A 12,138-nucleotide genomic window follows, 5' to 3' on the forward strand; every position below is an offset into this window, starting at 1 on the left:
GGTGGTGAGCACACTGGGAACATAAGCCAGATCAGTTTCATGATCAATGATTCTATTGTATTACAAGTCATTACCATAAAGTACAATGGGACAAAAACCTTAGCACAAGCCCCACACTTGAAAAACACTAATACAGCCAATACCGGATGGACGTAAGATACGATATACTGAAACTGTGAGATCAAGAGGAACAGCTCTGAGAGCCAATAAATCAGCATTGTGATGAGTGACTATTAATCTGGTTAGATCTGTCATTATCTCAACCCCTCGTGCCCCACGTTGGGCGCCAAAAAGAACTGTCGTGGTTTAAACCCAGTCAGGCAACTTGTTCACTCACTCCCAGTGAGTGGTGCTGGGCTGACAACAATCGAGGCCCCCCCCGCACCGGGGCTCTCCCATTCCCCGCTCCCGGAGGGATGGGGAGGAGGATCGAAAGAGTGCAACTCCCATGGTTTGAGACAAGAACAGTCCAGCAACCAATGTACAACACAAATCACCACTGCTACCACCAATGACAACAATGATAAGGGAAAATAACAAGGGAAGAGAATACGATACCACCAGCCAAGAAACGAGTCCCACCCGGAAGCCTGTGTCCTTCCGGGTAACTCCCAGTTACCCCCCACCCCGGGCATGATGTGCTGTGGTATGGAATACCTCCTTGGCTAGCCTGGGTCAGGCTCCCTGTCTCTGCTTCCTCACAGCTTCCCCTCCTCGCTGGCAGAGCATGAGCCTCACAAAGTCCTTGGTCAGGGTAAACATCACTTAGCAACAACCGAAAATGTCGGTTTCACCAACATTGTTCCCAGGCTGGAAGTCAAAATACAGCACTGCACCAGCTACCACAAAGGAGAAACATGACTGCTACTGCTGAACCCAGGACAGTTGTCTTTTTTTGTTGTTTAATTGTGTGGCGCATGGTATTTTCCAAGAATGCCTTTTCTAAAGAGGAGGCTCAATCTGTGTTTGCATCAAAAGCCTTTATTCGTTAATTAAAAAAATTGCACATCCTTTTGCAGTAAAAGATCTTGAAGCATTCCAAAGCTGGCTAATATCATTTCATATTTCTGTGTATGTAATTTTACAGGTGAGGAACAGGAGGCCAGATAGTTGAATCTGCCGTTGACCCATAGTGGCACAGTTCCAACACACCTTACTTTCAGCCTGAGGATATCTTTTCTTTAACTGTGTTTCCTATGGCTTCTGTAACACAGAAGTCATTAAGGCTGCTTAGAATGATTAGTTTATTTGCCAAAAGCAGAGTAGCACTGTTGCAACTCAGAAGTCCATGCACTCTTAGCTGGAACTACTTTTCAGAATCATTCCCTGATGTTTGGCTGTTCTGTTGAAGTCACTTTTGAACAGAGCAACATCTCTTTCAGTATAAAGAACAAAATGGGCTTGCTGTGGATTGCCTTTCAAGCACCATTCTTTTGTTCTTGTTGTTACTAAACAAGGGTGCAGCTGTCACTAAAATACAAAAACCTGCATTTCACAAGTAAAGGCCTAGGGTTTGTTTGTGGGGTTTTTATTTGTTTGTTTTGGTGTTTTGCTTCTTTGTTTGGTTTTAATTTTATTTTTGAAACAAAAATGTGTTTGTATGTGCCCAGGGTTCATCTGTTACTTAAAAATCCAGGAATGACCAGCAACATGCCTTCACATGCACTACTTTGCTCATCAGGGTCACCTTTTCTGTATAGGTATTTTGCTGGAGTCATATGAGGAGAATTCTGCTATGGGTAGTGGAAATGCTTTGAAGTATTGAGAAAATGCCTCACAAATAGATGCTGAATGAGTGATATGTAAAACATTTAAAAATAGTGTCTGATGCAGAAGGTATCATCTAGGAACATTCCTTCTGACACACAGGCAGTGATACACTGGAAAAAAAAAGAAAGGTGGCAAATTGAAGCTGTCAGAAGTGAATATTTAACTGCAGCTACTGTATTAGCAGGATCAAAATTGGACTGTACAACTATATGGATAACTAAAGTGTGGAAATGTCATGGAAATATTCTAGGTGTTCAATGATAATGAATAGCCTTGATATAATGGGCAAGAGCCATATGTTAGAAATAAACCTTATTTCTGAGGATGTATACCTCTATGCTTTGTAATAAAATAAACCTCTCCTTTTAAATTATCTTTATAGATAAATTCCCTGGAAGCGTGTGATTTTATAGTGCTTACAAGGCTTCCTACAGTGAGCTTCAGGGTAGTGAAAGTTGTCAAGTAATTTGTATTGGACAGGAAGGACTTCTGATTTGATTGCTGTAGTGCTGAAGTGGAATATATAGTTCTGACAGGAAAAGAATGCGGCAGAGATGGATTGTTTTTTTGTGTTTTGGTTTGTTTGGTTTGGGGCTGTGTTGTTTTTTTTTTTGTTTGTTTTTTGTTTTTTTTTCCCTAATTAGCTTTAGTCTTTAAGACTGATTTGGCAGTGTGTGTACCTATGTGGTGTTGGATCATCATGTAATATATATTAATGGAGTCTTTACATATTATTAATTGGACATTAGTTTAAGATCACTGGGTATGAAAGCCTAAATGAATGCAAAATAGATGAAAGTTGTAACAAATGGCAATACTGTAATTTTAATATGCTTTAATGATCACCTTGATATGGGGCTGACAGCTTTTAAGTGTACTTGTAAAGTTGCTAAAGATTCTAAACTTTTTGCTTTGTGTGCAGCTTATAAATGATCTGGGATCCATCACCCCAAGCAAAGAGTTGTTTTTCTTTAGGATTGTAATGTATAGTGGAATGGCTACCCTGACGCTTTGGAAAATGCAATACTGGGATTTCATAAGTATTTACAGCATCCAAAACATCATAAACACATTGTATGCGAGAGGTGCCTCCACTTGGAAAGTTGTAGACAACATAGAGTGTGTTGCATATCATGAAAGCTGCTTCAGCATCCTTGCTATTGCATGATGTGTCCCAGGTGTGCTCTACTGTCATGGTTATGTGGTTGATTTTAGTGATTACAATGTTTCCTTCAGTCTCTGGTTCTGCATGTATTGCCCAGAGCCCTTGCTCATCAATGGCAAGATCTATTTTTGTAGGTGGAGAAAGCTGATAAGCAGGAATTCTTCCAGCCCCTGGCAATAGCATTTGGTCAGTTATGTTTCTTTTCTGGATATTGAATTTAATTATTTCATTTAAGGAGCCGTATTTGTGATAGAACAGGAAACCCTGGTATATGATGTGGCCAGTTCCTTGCCAGGGAAATGGCAAGGTGACTTTGTGAGCTTTTAGCATATGATTGCTTTCCATGAATGTCATGATATTTGCAAATTCCAAAATAACATTATTTACAGAACCATTGAATAAATAGATCTTTGCATGCTTTTTGCCAGGATCTTTCATCCAAGAGCCATGCTTATCTCCAGTCTTCTTAAGTATCTTTAGGGACTTAATACCTGAAAGCATGTGGTCGCAACCTGCAAAGAAACACCCAAATACAAGAAAACAAATAATTAGAATATCCTTCCTTTGAATTACTTAGTTTCCTTTTAATCCTGCTAAAAGACGTATGTTAATATAACAGTAAAGGTGTCAGCAGCATGGCTATGAAAAGTAGTGTTGAAGCTAATTTTACATAATATATTCAGCATCTCCTCCTAAGGAAACTGCATATCTTCATTGCAATAGTGTGTTCTTTCCTACTCTATTAGACCAGTGTTATCCAAAAAAGATTCTATTTGTGTACCTGAAAAGTGAGCAAGAGCATAGTCAGTGATTCTATGATTATTCCTGTCAGATCTTACAGGGCTTTAATTTTTATTTCAGAGAAGTTACTTCTGCTTTAAATCAACGCAATAAAATAATCAAACTTATTTCTTATTGAAGGCATACTAATTAAAATCCATTTTCGTGGTATGCCAGGTGTGTAGGGCTTTTTTTGTTTCAGGAGTTCTCTTATTGTCTGTTAGCCTCTTTTATTATTTTTTTAATAATAAGTCAAATAAAAAGAGATCATTATACAAGAAAGTCAAAACATTCGGTAATCTTACCATTCCCCTTCTCAACACCTGCAAAACAAAGGAACTAGGACAAATATATATATCACAATTAATTCTGAATGCCTATACATTAAGGTGAGCTTTAAACTGTGTTATCAATTCTTACGCTACAAGCATGGCCTATAGACTTATGTAATTGATTAGCTTGCTATAGGCACAAAATTGGCACCATCAGAGAGCAAGTCATAGTTTTGTATGCACTTTGTATGCACTTCATTACATTTTGTATGCACTTTCAACAGATGTTTGAGACCAAAAAACCACCACATTTGTCAAAAACTTGGACATCCAGATGCCAAGATCTTTATCCAGTATCATCCTTTTCAGGAAAAATTCTGCTGCAAAGCATATTAACAAACTCTTTTACCAAAGGCACTCATAAATTACAAGAGACAGTATTTGAAGTTTAAAGAATTGCCTTTAGTGAAGTACATCCATTTTAGTAAACAGAACATAGCCCTAAGGCAGAAAGTTCTGGCAGTAGATGAAATAAGGAAAGCAAAACCAGCCTCACTGTTTGGCCTGATATCACAGTATCACAGTATGCTAGAGATTGGAAGGGACCTCAAGAGATCATCTAGTCCAATCCCCCTGCCGGAGCAGGAACACCTAGATAATGTTACACAGGAATGTGTCCAGGCAAGTTTTGAATGTCTCCAGGGAAGGAGACTCCACAACCTCCCTGGGCAGCCTGTTCCAGTGTTCCGTCACCCTCACTGAGAAGAAGTTTCTTCTCAAGTTTAAGTGAAACCTCTTGTGTTCCAGTTTGTACCCATTACCCCTTGTCCTATCATTGTTTGCCACTGAGTAGAGCCTGGCTCCATCCTTGTGACACTCCCCCTTTATATATTTATATACACTAATAAGGTCACCCCTCAGTCTCCTCTTCTCCAAACTATAGAGACCCAGCTCCCTCAGTCTTTCCTCATAAGGGAGATGCTCCACTCCCTTAATCATCTTCGTTGCCCTGCACTGGACTCTCTCCAGCAGCTCCCTGTCCTTCTTGAACTGAGGGGCCCAGAACTGGACACAATATTCCAGATGGGGTCTCACCAGGGCAGAGTAGAGGGGAAGCAGGACCTCTCTTGACCTACTAACCACCCTCCTTCTAATACACCCCAGAATGCCATTGGCCTTCTTGGCCACAAGGGCAGAGTGTTGGCTCATGGTCATCCTGTCGTCCACTAGGACCCCCAGGTCCCTCTCCCCTACACTGCTCTCTAACAGGTCGTTCCCCAACCTATACTGGAACCTGGGGTTGTTCCTGCCCAGATGCAGGACTCTACACTTTCCCTTGTTATATTTCATCCAGTTATTCCCTGCCCAACTCTCCAGCCTGTCCAGGTCTCGCTGGATGGCAGCACAGCCTTCTGGCGTGTCAGCTACTCCTCCCAGCTTAGTGTCATCAACAAACTTGCTGATAGTACACTCAATTCCCTCATCTAAATCATTGATGAATATATTAAATAATACTGGTCCCAGTACTGACCCTTGAGGCACTCCACTGGTTACAGGCCTCCAACTAGGCTCCGCCCCATAGACTACAACTCTCTGTCTTCTCTCCTTCAGCCACTTCACAATCCACCTCACTACCTGGTCATCCAGACCACACTTCCTCAATTTAGCTGTGAGGATGCTGTGGGAAACTGTGTCAAATGCTTTGCTGAAGTCAAGGTAGACCACCTCCACCGCTCTGCCATCATCCATCCACCGTGTTATTTCCTCATAAAAGGCTAAGAGATTGGTCAAGCATGATTTCCCCTTGGTGAAGCCATGTTGACTGCCCCTCATAACCCTCTTATCCTTGATATGCCTTAAGATGGCACCAAGGATAAGGTGTTCCATCACTTTCCCAGGGATGGAGGTGAGGCTGACCGGTCTATAGTTACCCGGGTCCTCCTTCTTGCCCCTTTTGAAGACTGGAGTGACATTTGCTTTCCTCCAGTCCTCAGGCACCTCTCCCGTTTCCCAAGACTTGGTAAAGATGATGGAGAGTGGTCTAGCAATGACTTCCGCCAGTTCCCTCAGCACCCGCGGGTGCATCCCATCTGGACCCATGGATTTATGGATGTCCAGATTGCTCAACTGGTCTCTAACCCATTCCTCATCGACTAAGGCAAACCGCTCCGTTGACCTGACTTCATCTAAGGCCTCAGGGGTACAGGGCTCTTCAGGACTGAACCTCTTGAAGTCAGTGGCAGGATTCCAGTTGTCTGTAGAGAGCAACCTTTATGTCATTTGTGTGTACTGATACCCTCTAATCAAAGCATTTAGATACACTGCTACAGCATGATTTTTTTTCTCGAGAGTTCTCACTCTAAGATTCACCTTCCTTGAGCAATCTTTCCCAAAGCTAATATTTATTGATCAGATAGATTCTAAAAACTTAAAAAACCTGTTGAATGCAAATACCTAGCTAGCCTTAGCACTATCTTCCTCTGCAGGAGAGATAACATGATTGCCAACTGAAGTCTATGAATAATATCTCTCTTTTTGAGAGATTTTTCACTCTCTGGCTTTCATAACAGCTTGGAGGAAGACTGCGAAACAGAGGCATTTACAGTGGGAAAAAAGTTTACTATTTTTTTTCCACATTCTCCACAATAATATCTTCAAAGCTCACTGTTTCTTATCATACGACAAAATGCACAGATCATTTCCCATTTCCCACCAAAGCAGGATGAGGTGTCAGCTACTGCATGTAAAAACAGTAATTCTACTTGATTGTTATTTTCAAGTCCATGTGAACTTGAACCAAAAACAAAGTTGGACTTAAACCACATTTTTTTGCTAGAGTTTTGGAACAGCCCAGCAAAAATAATTGTATCTTCTGGCTAATATATGATAACATAGAAGCAGAGCTGCTATTTGCTAGGTCTTGCTACTTTTTCTAAGTGCTGCACAGGGACTAGTTTTACCATAGGCATCACTGGGTCAAGCATCTGACTAGTACTGATGAAAGTAAAGTTGCTATGAAGTGTTGCAATAAAATTAATAATTTCCAATAAGGGAAATGGAAAGTAATTTCTTTCCCTCTAAAACTTGTAAAGATATATTTTTCAAAGTGTCCTTACCACAGTCAGTTTAAGAATCCTACATTTTTTCTGCCTCAAAAAAATGGCTAATATTCAAAAAAATCTATGTATGGAAAAAGAAATCTTGATATTCAGAGCATTCAACTGTGATACTAGATCTTAGAACCAGAATAGGTGATTGTTTCTGTTACCATCTGCCTTATTAATCTTTTATTATAAGTTATAAACTTATTTGTAAAATTAAATCTAATTATGTTGAAGGTAATAGAATTGTGGAAATAATGATGCTAAAGATCTTTCACCCAGCTTTAAAAAAAAAAAAGCAGTTTATATTTCTTACTTGTTTAATCTCTTGCTACTTTTGAATGAAAATGAAACAGAGTACTTCAAATATGTCTACAATACATAATTTACATCTATAACCAACTTTCTTAAGGCAAAGATACCTATAAAACTTTTTTTTAAGGTATAGGTTGTGTATTTATTTTTCATACTAAGTACCTTAAGACTTAATTTTCAGATGTGAACTGAGCTCTGCTTGCAGCTAAACCAGTGTGTTCTCATGACAAAATACATGGAGGGGAGAGGGAGAGAAAGAATAACAGAGGACAGTAAAACAGACACAGATTGTAGGAATTAATTAAGTCCTTTTATTACGTTGTTAGCTCACCTTTGAGTTGAGCTTTTGACCCCTGCTCACGCCAATAAAAAAAGACCACCATCAATTTCTTGGTATAGCTGCAATACTCGGAAATGCACTGGCATATTTTCTGTGACTTTGCAAGAGTGTACCTTCAGAGGCTTTTTACATAACTTTATAATAAAAAGCAGCTTCCAACAAACCATTTTGATACGCAGCAGAGTATCTGCAAAATAAGTGTTTGAACTGTGCTTTCTTCCTTCCCTCTCCCATGCTATTTTTGTAGTGGGTTTTTCTTTTTTTTCTTTTTTATTATTTTTGTCTAATATTTACACAGGCAAAGCTCCCTGCAATTATCTGTGGTATTCACATAACTTGTGGAAATCTGTTATCCCTGTATCACCATGCATGCACTGGCGCATTCATATCAAAGTTCTGAAAAGTAGACTGTTCTTACTTGCATTAAGCATGAGCTTAAGTTTCTTTTTTGTTTCTGCTTCTTCAAATAGCTGCTGTTTCACCAGGTCTTCATGTACTTCTATACATGTATTAGAAACTGCGACAGATCCAAAGTAGTCAATGTCCCCCTGTGCTCGTTCAATTCTTGTTAGCAAATTCTCTACTTCACTTTTAACCTCAGCCTTGTAACTGTTCAGTCTTGCCAGGCGTGCCAGTACCATCTTTGAAAAGTCTCGAAATTCTTCCACGTAATCCAGTATGTCTTGGTTGCATTTTTCCAGCCTCTTCTTGAGTTAGAACACAGGAAGGAAATACATGGATAGACATGTATATTCTGATATATGATTACAACCTCATTCATGATTACTTTAAAGACTGCACTATTCTTTCCTTTCCAGTCCCCCTGCCCCCCATCTGTTTCAAACTGCTGGTCTGTCGCTGTTTATTTACATGAAATGGACATATTAGACTAGTATTAGCATTCACAACTCTGGACAGAAAAAAGCCACAGTTGTTTTCTTGATGTGGTTACTGACCACCAGATACTTTGTTTTGGTGCCTAAAGTGGGGAAAGTGCTCTGGTGGAAACAGCCAGAGACACTTAAGTGCACATGATCTCTAACTGCCTGCTTTCCAGAAACTTTTCAGAACTCCTGCTGTATGACCATTGGTGAAGTAGTCACTAAAGTTTTTCTGATGGAAATCTAAAACGTGAACATTTCACATAAATACACCCCTTCTGACCAAGAGAGTATCTAGTGTGGCTGGTTTTCATTTATTTAAAATGAAAAATCGAAATCCTGTGTTTGAGAAGGTTGAGAAGGTTTGCTGTATTTAAAAACAAAACAAACCCAGCAACAGATCTTTCTTTATACCTAGATTCAAATTATCAGTGTTTTTAAAGGTGAGGAAACTGGTTTCTCGGTTCTAAAGCAGCCACTTTTGTGAAGATCATAGGTGGCCTGAAAACAGAAGCCCAACTGCCACTTTGAGAAGGTGAGAAAACTGAACCGATACATAAACCCAAACACAGAATCACAGTAGACCTAACTTGGTTGTTCTGATTTGGTCTTTTAAGCACAGGTTTCATGCGTTTTACTTAAGGTGGCGTTTGAATAGGGGACGTCTGAGTTTGCTAAATGAGTTTGCAGTGTACAGGTGTTCCAAGGATACTTGGAAGCGGTGGTTTGTTTGTTTTGAAAAGTGCTCATTGTGTCGTGTCCTCCTTCCCCCCCCCCCCCCCGCCCCCATATGTGACCATAAGTTTCATAAGTTTCCAGGATGTGGTACTTTCTACAATTTTAAGTATTTTCAGGTGTTTTCTTCAATAGCTGCCTCACCCTTGTTCTTTGTTTCTTGCCTCTTGCACCAAATGCCACAAGTAGAATTGTGTCATTTTTAACGGGTGCTAAATGGATGGAAATTAGCATGTGAAGTTATTCCTACAGTGGCTAAGAAAAATTAAATCTTAGTCTATACAATGGGAACAGACTACCAGGCTAATCCTTCTGTTTTTTGTGTTGTGATAAGACCAGTGAGAGCTTTTTACAAAAAGGGAATGCAAGATCAGGCAAGTTAAAGCTTCTCTAAGAGTCTGCAATACAAGTCAGGAGCCAAGGACATGTTAATGATTTAAAACTTACTATGTATGATTACAGCATGCCAATACTGAAAAGGTATTTTGAAGTTCTGGTAGTTTTCTTCTGCAGAAAAAGAAGGTGGTACTGGTGCTTTTGTATAATTAATGGAAAGCAAATGTCTATTTCAGCCTTGCAGCTCTAAGAGAATTATTTCAGCTCGTAGTTAAAATGCAAATATGCTGCTAGTTTACACAAATGTGTCTTCAAGATTTTCCTGGTAGGCTCATCTGTACAAAGAAAAAATACCTGCTATCTATTAATGTCCTTATTGTCTTTATTAATACTTGAGCTCTTCTACTGGTAACAATACAGTTACACTGTTCCCTATGATGGACTGTGACAGCACTATAAATATTTGCATATTTAGCTAAATTCACTGATGTAAAAAAATACAAGTGATAACAGAATAAGAATATAACATTATGAAATCATATCCTGTGGCAAATAATAATGTGGTAATTAGGAATCATTATAGTTAAAGGTTTAGCTACAATTTTACTTATTTGAAAAAGCTGGAAATTTATCTCCCTTATATTGTTTACCATGCAACTGTGTGTTCATATACATAGAAGAAACTTCATATATTTTCAAACCTCTTTGCAGTTAGGCAGTATTGCAGAATTATACAACTAGCACATACCTCTAAAGACAGGAAACGCCGGTCAATGTAGTTCATCAGCACTGCATCTTGCATCATATATTGTGCCGCTCCCATGGTGCTTGTGAGCAAAGGAACTAATAAAAATTGAAGTTGCAAGACTACCATTGTTTCATAAAATTCTGAAGCAAAATAGTAGTGAATTAAGTGTGTGTGTGTGTGTGTGTGTGTGTGTGTATGGCAATCCCAAACACTACTGCCAGTCCAGGATTAAATGCAATTTAAGAGTTGTCTGATGCCATGATGTGAAAAAGTAATACTAAAAATTACTAAGAAGTTAAAAATACTGCGGCTGCAAGTATTAAAAAGACTTAAAATGGCAGTTGCAGTTTGTCATTAAAAAAATAAATTGTGGAAGAGGAACTGAATGTGTTTATTTCTAGAAGCCATATGACTGTTTTCCAGTCTGTGATCCTCTGATCAATCCCAGATGTTCAGTACTGAGTCACATAAAGCCTGCAGGCCAAATTTTATTAAATACAAATAAAAATAATTTGTTTTCCTTTCTTTTTCCTCCCATCTGCCTTCCCATGTGACCAACACTGTGCAGTATGTAGCTGGTCTAAGTCAGCATAGATTCAAAGTCAGTGGAGCACTGGTCATTCCTTAACAGGGAGATCTGCATAATGTCTGTAGCTATTTCAACAACCACAGCTGTTACTGTAAAACAATCTAAAGCAATTGTTTTCACTTCCAGAATTCAGCCTATTTGTAGTAGGACAGTAGGACTAAAAAAATATTTTTATTTTTTTCCTTGTCCTTCAGTACTTTTCCAGATAAAATCAAAATACTTAACACAGTTTTGTGTCAATTTAATGTAGTCCTTGCTGGGTCTCTTATTTTGCAACAATAATTCCACTCAGGATGATTTAAAAATTAACTATAATTAAATTTCATGGGTCTATTGCATTTGAGGAAATATTTATTTATTCTTTTTCACCATTTCCATGAGTGAAAGCCTTCTCTGGAAATATACGTGGCTATGCTAACACTGTATTTGCTAGGAAACTATGTGTTAGGATGTCAGAAAGCTCTTTGTATCTGAAGCCAAACAGGATGTCTCTGTTTGTCTTTCTCAGAATTCTCCACCTCTTCACTGTTTTTAAATACCATTTTTTTTTCTCTATGTTTCTTTTCCCTTCATACTTACACAGCCTTTTTTTTTTTTCTTTCTGACTACCTTGTATGTGAGCATGTGTTTTGTGCCAGAATTCAGGAAAATGTGACACAGCAGGCAGCTTTTTACTTCCATTTGCTTGGTTGTTGCAAGGTATGCATGCTTTACAGGCAAATTTTACAGAAATGCATAGATAAGTATTTTTCATTTAATATTGCTTTATCTTAAAAGGCATAAATAATTTGCCAGTTTCTATTTAAAGGTGAAATCGGTGATGCGCAAAGAGTTCTATACCAAGTGATCCACTTGGTTATATACTCCAGTGTTATTTCACTTTATTCCAGAACTTGTGTCTGGGAGGACAAAAAGCTTACTTGCTTGGATCCTTAAAGCATTATGCACTGAGAACAGACATCCTAGGAAGTGTGGTCTTTCTTGATTATGTCCTATGGTATGTCTTGACAAAGTGTGCGGTCTTCCACAGAACGATCAGCTTCGACACTAGAGCAGAATACAGAAAACCAATTCCTTTTGTAAGTTCTTAAGTGAACCTGGAATCC

At 38.9% G+C, this 12,138-nt stretch overlaps 1 protein-coding gene across 1 annotated transcript; it reads right to left on the reverse strand.

The window, feature by feature from the left end:
- Positions 1 to 2,429: 2,429 nt before the first annotated feature.
- OLFML1 (olfactomedin like 1) lies at positions 2,430 to 10,615 on the reverse strand. The gene is made up of 3 exons (XM_057410950.1): positions 10,444 to 10,615; positions 8,162 to 8,450; positions 2,430 to 3,447 (listed from the first exon to the last, which is right to left on the reverse strand). Exons 1-3 carry the CDS (start codon positions 10,567 to 10,569, stop codon positions 2,669 to 2,671), a joined length of 1,194 nt encoding a protein of 397 aa, XP_057266933.1. The 5' UTR covers positions 10,570 to 10,615; the 3' UTR covers positions 2,430 to 2,668.
- Between the last annotated feature and the right edge of the window lie 1,523 nt (positions 10,616 to 12,138).

Source organism: Pezoporus wallicus, unplaced genomic scaffold, assembly GCF_028554395.1.
Source record: "Pezoporus wallicus isolate ANWC-B61680 ecotype Strahan unplaced genomic scaffold, APGP_CSIRO_Pwel_v1 contig_5958, whole genome shotgun sequence".
Lineage (NCBI taxonomy): Eukaryota > Metazoa > Chordata > Aves > Psittaciformes > Psittacidae > Pezoporus > Pezoporus wallicus.